The sequence below is a fragment of the Pinus tabuliformis genome, chromosome 7 (genome assembly GCF_031772625.1).
Source record: "Pinus tabuliformis cultivar Carrire ecotype Pingquan chromosome 7, CPIR1, whole genome shotgun sequence".
In the NCBI taxonomy this organism is placed as follows: Eukaryota; Viridiplantae; Streptophyta; class Pinopsida; order Pinales; family Pinaceae; genus Pinus; species Pinus tabuliformis.
In genome coordinates, this window is record NC_142293.1 from 1532662489 (window position 1) to 1532671381 (window position 8893).

Here is an 8893-nt window from a genome sequence, read left to right on the forward strand (position 1 = left end):
AATTTTAAAATAATTGTATCAATTATTTAAATTATATGCGACTTTCTTTGATTTTCGAAAGACCAGACATTTGGATTTCACAATTTTGTAACCTTGAACAGAAATTGTCCAGAATCTGTTGAATCGGGAAGGAAACAAAAGAGGCAGAATACAGTACATACAGATCTCTGTGAGCGACGATGGAAGACGGGGACCCAGCAATAATTGTTGGCTCCTGCGTGAGAAGCCCAATTTAATGTCCTGCCGAGGAATGCATAATCCACCACTTGCAGCGCCGATTATGAATTCCTGCCTGCGTGAAAAGCCCAGCCCAATCTAATATCCTACCAAGGAATGCATAATCCACCGATTCCAGCGAACCCTTTCCTTGAGAATTCATGCCTTCTGCTACAAGTACTCAGACTCAGAGAAAATAATTAACGGAGAAAATTTTTCAAAACACAGTACGCCTCGTATCCCGTACGCCTATCTCAAACCCCTGATATTTCGAGAAGATGAAACTATTCGATGCCAAATGAAACGCCCAAACCGTTTGGGCAACCCTTTTGAATCAACGATCAATGGCTGAAATTGTTGCAATCGTCTAACATATAATCGTGTGGTAGTTGATGGTCTTTCCAGGATGACTAGAATTGATTCCAGAAACAATCATGATCGTACGAGAGAAGAAGTTAAGAGGGTGAACAATCCCAGAATATCTTATTAGATGGAAGTGTCTACTAGAGGAGGACGCCACGTGGGAAGGAAAATGAATTTTACAGAACCCAAATCTGCAATTGCTTGAGTGCAAGCAATTTTGGGTAGAAGGGACTATAATTTCCTCTTCAAATTGAAGGGATGATGAGGGACAAAATAGCCTATCTGACCCAGTAGGCTATAGCCTTGATAAAGGGGTAAAAAACCCATTTTTTCCCAAATTGGGGCAAAAGTTGGATTGGCTGGAGCAAAAGAACCCAAAATTAGGGGTTGCACCCACAACCCCCACATCTTGAAGCCCGTGGAGAAATCTATAAATAGAGAGAAGTTGAGATCAAATGATCATCATGATTTTGTAGAGCAATTCATTTGTGTTCTTGAGCTTAGCTCTGAGGGTTTTAACTTTTAAGAGTCAAGACCCCTTCTCCTATACTAATTTTGGTGCTGGAAAATTCCACCCTAGTTAGTTCTTTTTTTCATTTTCTCTATTTGTTCTAGAACAGGGTATCTTCTATATGAGAAGCAGTATAGTATGGTGGCAAAGCAAGCAAAATCTGGGTGGATCTCTCTGTGATTAACCTTTGAACAGCATCTAAGTTCTGTGGAAAGCACCTAAACAGTAGGCGTTACTCCTGGAAGTTGAGGCCTGAACAGAAAGAAGGTCCTGAGACTTGAAAAATCTTGTAAGGGCAGTCTGTAGCAGGTCGAAGTTATATTGAAACATTCAATTTGAGTGGCAAGTTTGGTGAACAGTAAATCATTTTGTGTATTTTTTGAGGATGCCAAAGCAGGAGTAAGCCTGCACAGGTAGACCAAGACCTCCATTCTAAAACAACATCAGGGCCACGGTGGGGTTTGTGTTACCCAAGACTCCTGTGATAGAAGTGATGTGTTCCTGAGGCAACCGAGGTCTTTTCAAACAGAGGTCTGAGGCACCGAAACATACCTGAGGCAAAGATTCTGAGCGGACCAGAGACATTTGGAGAACAAATTATTTCCTGTTTTGGGTAGATCTAAAGTTCTGGAAAGGAATCAGTACCTGTACACAGCAGAGAGGGTTACGGTTGCAACAGTCTGAGATTTGTGGAAGAGGTCTGAGCTTTCCAAAGACAATACAGAGGCAGGAAATAAGTACGGTTTGGTGACACTTTGGGAATTTTGTCCAGAGAAGAGCTCACATAGAGTTTTTGCTGTTAGGAAACTGTACTTGGATAATTTGATGTTTCTGGTTAGGGTACTTCTGTATTGTTGAATTTACTCTGATCTATTGAAACTATATTGTGGAACTTGGATTATACTGTTTGGTGGATTTGTTGAATGATATATTCACTATTGGGTTTATTGAACTTTTATTGAATACGTATTAATTCTATTGAACTCAGCTATTGTGCAAGAAGAAGAAATATGTTGAAGCCCAAGTGCCCTAAGAAATTCTAGGGAAAAATTACCCTAGACCATTACATCATGGGTTGATGGACCAAAAATCTGGAGGGGAGGGGGAGAGGGGGCAGGCATCTCCCTTTTGAAAAAATGTGTCCCATGTTTTGCCATGCATTTCCCAGAGTTTCCCCCAAAGGGGGATTTGGGGAAACATTTCCCCAAGCAACCCCCTATCCCTGGAGGGTGGAAAACATGGGAGGTGCAACCCCCCACCCTAAGGAACACGTCCCCATGGAACACTGATTGCTATTAGCAAATCTGTACATGGATAATCTAATTATAACAGGCAATTGCGAGAAGGCAATGAAGCAGAATTTGATGAAGATATTTAACATGATGGACATGGGAGTTCTGCATTATTACTTGGTCAAGGAGGTTTAGCAAAATCCTAAAAGAACCTTTTTTATCTCAAACAAGGCATGCATAAAACCCATTGAAAAAGTTTTAGATGACAAAGTGCATGCCTAAGGATATTCTTATGGAAGCTAAACACAGATGAAAAAAAGTAAGCCTGTCAATAGGACACTACACTGACAGCTCGTCAAAAGCCTGATTTAGTTTACAACACAACCTAACATCAATTATGCAGTTAAAAGTAGTTTCAAGATATATGGATGATCCTAAAGTAAGCCATTTGAGGGCAGAAGAGAGAATTCTATGTCACATAAAAGGAACACTGATGCCTGATTCTGAAAAGCTATTTGAGAGCGGAAAAGAAGATTCTACGTCATATATAAGGAACACTGAGATATGGCCTGTGGTATACCTGGAATGAGATAATTGAGCTGGTCAGATTTACATATTCTCACTGGGCCAGATGTGCAGATGGCAGAAGATCATCATCTGGTTTGCATTTTAGGTGGGATCAGTAGGTGGGATCATCGAATAGAAAAAAGGCAGTTGACAACTGCATTGTCCTCTGCAAAAGAAGAATATAAGGGTGAATATAAGAATATAAGTGCCAATAGATGGCATCAGCGCATATAGAAGAAGTACCAAAGGTTGAGACTGCCAGCAAGCAGGATATGAATGGTGAAGCCCTAATAATGTCAGGGGCCAAACCAGAAGGTGGGAAATGGTGCTGAATATCCCAGAAACCTGCCCACCTGGAAAGAGAAAAGAAGAACATGGGCAACCACCATAGCACACAATCAAGCTGGAATTTGGAACAGAAACTGAAATCAAGATCTGAAAACTCAAACAACCAAACCCTAGAATAATATGCTCTGAGATTTGACGTAGCATATAAGTGTCTATAAGTGGCCTTACAGGCAAAAATGATTACAGGGTTCTATAAGCCTTACATATTGTAACAGGGATATTAGAGCTGTAAGTTCTGAGTTGGCCTGTGAGCTGTAAATCATTTTGAGGGTCATTAGTGCCATATAGCACAGCATCACACTATTGTACTCTTCCGTATTCTGCATTATTAAATTAAAGCAAGTTCATGTTGTTCTGCTATATGTGAATTCCTGTAAATCAATGGTAACAGTTTTCTCTAAATGGTGACAGAAGATAAAATTCTAAAAGTATAAATTCTTCCGCTGCAAGATATATGCTAATTTCTAACATGGCGTCAGAATCCTTTGATATCTGACCCTGAAATTTCTAACAGTTTTTAGTTTTGAGCTCTAATTTAACTACAAGTTTGACAGATCATAGCTAAGTATTTTAATAGTTAGATCCAAACATTAGTCCATTAATATTGGTCAGTCAAGAGATCCACCAAATAAAGCATCATTTGAAGTTAAGTATATCAATTCTCGTGTAGGCACCCCTTTGAAAACTATATTCAAATCAAAGAATTTCTTGACCTGGACATTTAATGGGTAAGTATTAGACGAAAACCAATAGGGCATGGCCAACTACAAAGATTGCAGAGTTGTCAATCGTAATAGTTGACCTCTAAATATTACTATGGGCATATTTTGAATCTCGTTTGTATTCTGCATATCTATGGATGTCTCTCATTTCCTTAATGGTCTACTACTGAATAGTGAATCCTATGGATGAAGGAGTTTATTTTGGTCAGACTGCAGGTTCATGAAGCATAACCCATCTAGTGTTACTCTAAAGTGATATGATAAACGCAACAAACAAAATAATAAACTTTATAAAACAGGTTTTATATGATATATCACACCAATTTCAACAATCAATGGCACTCTGGCATTACCTCCTTGGGTTGTTTAATTTTAGGATAAGTCCATCCACTCATAAGATCAATACTAGGCAACTCTAACCCTTTTGAAGCATCAAGTTGACTTAATATATCTTGAAAAGAGAGCTCCACACTTCTCAAGACCTCTTGCGTCCTGGAAGAATCATGTGCTAAAAGAGAGAGCAAGCAGCCATATTCTTCCTTTAAGTGCTTCAACTGAGCGTGTTGTTTCAACAATTTGGAAATCTGGTCATCTGCCCTTGAATGAGCTTCTCTTAACTCTTCAGTGCGTGCAACCAGATCATCCTTGATGTTTTGTATCTCATGGTCACTTTCTGTTTCTACTGCCTTTTTTGCATTTGAAAGTGCTGAGATTTTGTTTTCTGCATCTGCTAGCTCACTCTCAAGGGAGTGCACCCTTTCAAAAACCTTATCCAACTTAGTGGCTAGTATGTTAGCTTCTCCTTTGAATTTTGTAGCTTCTTGTTCAGCAAAACCTATCTTTTGCTGTAGTTCATTCACTGATTTACCAAGCCAATCAATTTTCTTGACCGGACCCTGGTATAAAACTTCATCTGTAAAGTCAATAGTGTTTAATGTCTTCATTATACTCTGTCTTGTATTGTTGCTCTCAAGTAACTTCTTCTCTAGCTCGGCACAATGACTTTTTAAGGAAAATACATCTGTTTCTAGACTTTCAAAGCGCTCCAGCTCACTTGACAACTCGCTGATTCTCTGCTTATGTTCATTAATCACAGAGTCACGTAATTGCAACTCCGTTTTTAGCTGCTCATGTTCTACTATTTTTTCATCCAGAGATTGTTTCAAATTTTCTCGTTGTTGAGCTAACCCTTTTCCTTTTTTCACTGCCATAGTCAGTTTCTCCCTTATTACTGATGATCTCTCTTCTGCCTCCTCAAGCTGTACCTGTAAAGCATCCTTTTGTTTTTTCACTGTCTCTAGCTCTTCAGCCATTATTCTATTTTGTTGTATATGACTTTCTATCTCTACTCTATGTGATGCCACTGCTAAATAGACTTCTTCTTGCTTTTTAGTCATTTCCTCAAGTTCTGTAGTTTTTGTGGTCATTGCAGCCTGAAGACCCTGAAGCTCCATCATCTTTGCATCACCACTTTCCTTGAGCTTTTCAACTTCTTCAGATAATTCATTTAGCTAAGCTTTTCTCTCACTGATGACAATTTGCTTTCTGTCTGCTCAAGCTCAGTTCTCATTTTGCTGTTATCCATGCTCATTTCTTTAAGATTCTCGTCAAATTTACATAAACGGTCCTTCAGTTCCTTAATTTCTTCTTCATGCTGAGTTTTAATTGAATTCATTACGTTTACTTCTTCATTTAACTGGTCTACTTCCTTTTCTTTGTAACTGAAGACTTCTCTGAGGAACACATCCAAAGAAAGTGTCGGTTTTTTTTCCAACAAGTTTCCATAATTAGAAGCAAGCTCAAGTAAGCATTTATGAACCAGGTTCACTTGTGAAAAAGCTACCTTATACTCCTCAATAAGAAAAAGGAGGCTTGTCTCCAGATAAGACATTCTCTCCGAGCAAGGAACAGATGCCAAAGTCTCATCTTGAATGACTTCCTCAATGGCAGCTATTAACTTCTCTATGGTAGTGTCAAACTGGTGTTTCAAGTCAGAATAAAATTCTGAAGAAGCTTTCATTAATGTTTCCTTTTCTGAAAGAGATTTTCTAAGGGCATCTACCTCCAAATGTAAGGAATCTCTTTCATTTGCATTTTGGGCTGCTTGAAAAGCCATTTCAGTGCATTTTTCATCCAGTACTGTGCACTTACCACTAATCTCTTCAAGTTGGGCACATTTCTGAGATAGCTCAACTAACTTAACATTCTTATCTTGAATATCTTGGTCCTTTGAAAACAAAACAGACTCAAGTTCTCTTATAGTGGGTTCAAACTGTGATCTTTCATCCAATGCTTTCTGCAAATGTTTCATGAACTTGCTACAGTCAGCCACCAGGATGTCCAATGCCACAAAAGATTGCATGTTTTCTTCTCCAACTTCACTGGACTCTGCATGCCGCAGACGATCAACTAGCTCTTCACTATGCTCAGTCATCCTCTCTTGCTGCTGGACCAACTTTCTAAGCTGATCATGGATAATAGCAAGTTGTTGTATAGCTGAATCTCTCTCCCCCTGCATCACAGAAACTCCTTAGTTTTTCAAATGAATTCTGCATTTCTGAAATCTCTAAACTATGGAATTCAAATATTACCTGCAAGATTGTACATTTTGCAAGCTGTTTTACTGTAAAACTCACAGCAGTAGCAAGCTGCAAATCAATATTTGAAATTTCTGATTCATTAATAGATTTAGATGGTTGAATGGTTTCCTCAATGTTTTCTGCCTTATGAACTGTTGAATTTTGACAATCAGTTTTCTGAACACCCAATGATGTTTCTTGGTCAGTATACTCTCCATGCAATGGTTCTGTTTGACTCTGCAACAAAGCTGAGTCGCATCTTGCCTCAGGGATAGGTAGAAAGCATTCACCCTCTACCTCTGTTAACATATGTCTATGCTTGCACACATTGCTTGCAAAATTCATATTTTCTGATGTAGCTTTCTGAAGCTCAAGTACCATATCTCTCAATTGCTTATCACGTTCTGACTTTTCATCTTGCCTCCTTGATAAATATTCCTTGCAATCATATAGCTCTGCAGAAAGTTTGGCATTCTCCTCAGAGAATTGATTCCTTTCTTCTTCATGTTTTTGGTGGAAATCAGCTTCTTTTTTCATTTGCTACAGCTCAGCTCTCACTACATGAAGATCTTCAGATAGCTCTGCTCTCTCATTTTCTAATTTTTTGACCAAGACCTTGAATTCATCAAGATCATTCATCGCTTTAACCTTTTCAGCCTTTATTTCATGCATTTCATCACTAAGTTGAGATATTTGACCATTAAGTTCATCAGTCAGCTGCCTTGTTCTCATAGCTTCTGTCTCAAGTTGTTCTTTTTCAACCATTGTAGAACATGTCTCCAGCTTATAACATTCAAATCTCTTGTAATCTGTTCTTTAGCTTTAATAGCTTCATCTAGAACAGGTCTCATTTTAGCCAATTCATTTCTTACAGGCTGATTTTCTTGTTCTGCCTTTGCCATATTCTTTGCATGCTCATCAAGCTTCGTTAAAAGATAGTGATTTTCATCGTTGAGACTTTGTTCTTGAGTTCTGAGTTTTTCTAACATTTCAATATAATTTTCTTCTCTGTCCTTGGCTCTCTTGATAAATCTTTCAACTTCAACTTCAAGACAAGCCTTACCTTCTTTGATTTCACCCATTGATTCCACTCGTACATTTTGTTCAGCTTCCTTGATTTTAGAAAAAGCGGCTGCTTTCTCTGCTTCAAGATCCTCTAATTTCTGTCGCAGAGTCTTAAAATCAAGTGGACATTGATTCCCATTCTTTGTCAAATGTTTCCCATCTGTTTGAGATATCTGGGGTTTCTCTTCCAACAAACCAGTTGCTTTTTCCAAGTCTTCAATGTAAGTCACTTTTGTCTCAGAATCACTGGCAACTGCAAGTGTACCTTTCTGTTCAATGGAATCATGAAGATTCTGCTGTGTAATTTCCAGGGTTTTGCTTTGCAGCTGGGATCTCAAGTCATCCGAGGTATTTGCCATTTATAATTTCTCCTGTTCCAAGTCATGAGCCATCTGTCTCAATTGCTCTTGTTCTACAAGTAGTGAAGCGGGTTTTTCAACTTCTTCACCGCATGCATAAAGTTTTGATAACTGACCTTCCTTCTCAAGAAAATTACCCTTCAGAAGAAAACTAGACTCTTCCAGACTTGCACTTCTACTTTCCGTCAGATGGTCAAGCGCATCCACAAAGGACTCGTCCATGCTCATATTCCTGTTCTTGTCACCTTTGAAGTGATGTAGGGTATCAACATGAGAAGGCTGTGAACTGCAATTTTTTAAAAATGCAACAGGTATATCCTCACTACACTGTCCAGCTCCCCGTAGCTCTCCATGTTCATCATTTTTCAAGTCCAGAACTGGAGACCTGACTTCCTGCAAAACCCTAACCAAAACAAGGTGAGCTTATAAATGAATAAAGACATCCTCAGTGCCCAATATATAAGAAAATCAAAACAGCAAACGAGTTTATTTCATCCCCTGCAGCAACTTTGTCCTCCAAATGAGCTTTTTGGCTCTCTTAAGAGCCTTCAGAAAAATTTAGATTTACCTGTTCTAATTCATTTGCATTATCAAACTCAAGAATTGCAAGCTGAACATCGGTGCTCTCCAGAGCGTGTACTTGCTCTTGCAATTTAGGATCTCTGTATGGCATGCTATCTTCATCTTTTCCCAATTCAGAAAGTGAATTCCCTATACCACTGTGTTCAGGTGCAAGATCTCTAACAGCATAAAAACTAATTGATTCCCCTTGTAAGGAAGGAGAGTCTCTTTGCCAGCCTGCGAAGGCAGTCTTATCGCAGAGTCTCTTTGCCAGCATGCGAAGGCAGCAGAAGAGTCTCATCGCCAGCAGGCGAGGTCTGGCTTTTCAGGCCCCATTAACATTACCATGGGAAAATATCATTTTTTTTAT

General features: G+C 38.9%; 1 protein-coding gene across 1 annotated transcript; it reads right to left on the bottom strand.

The window, feature by feature from the left end:
* Positions 1-4220: 4220 nt before the first annotated feature.
* On the bottom strand, positions 4221-7075 carry LOC149253693 (uncharacterized). The gene is made up of 2 exons (XM_089459998.1): positions 6551-7075; positions 4221-6471 (listed from the first exon to the last, which is right to left on the bottom strand). The coding sequence occupies exons 1-2, from the start codon at positions 7073-7075 to the stop codon at positions 5467-5469; spliced, it is 1530 nt and encodes a 509-aa protein (XP_089316124.1). The 3' UTR covers positions 4221-5466.
* Between the last annotated feature and the right edge of the window lie 1818 nt (positions 7076-8893).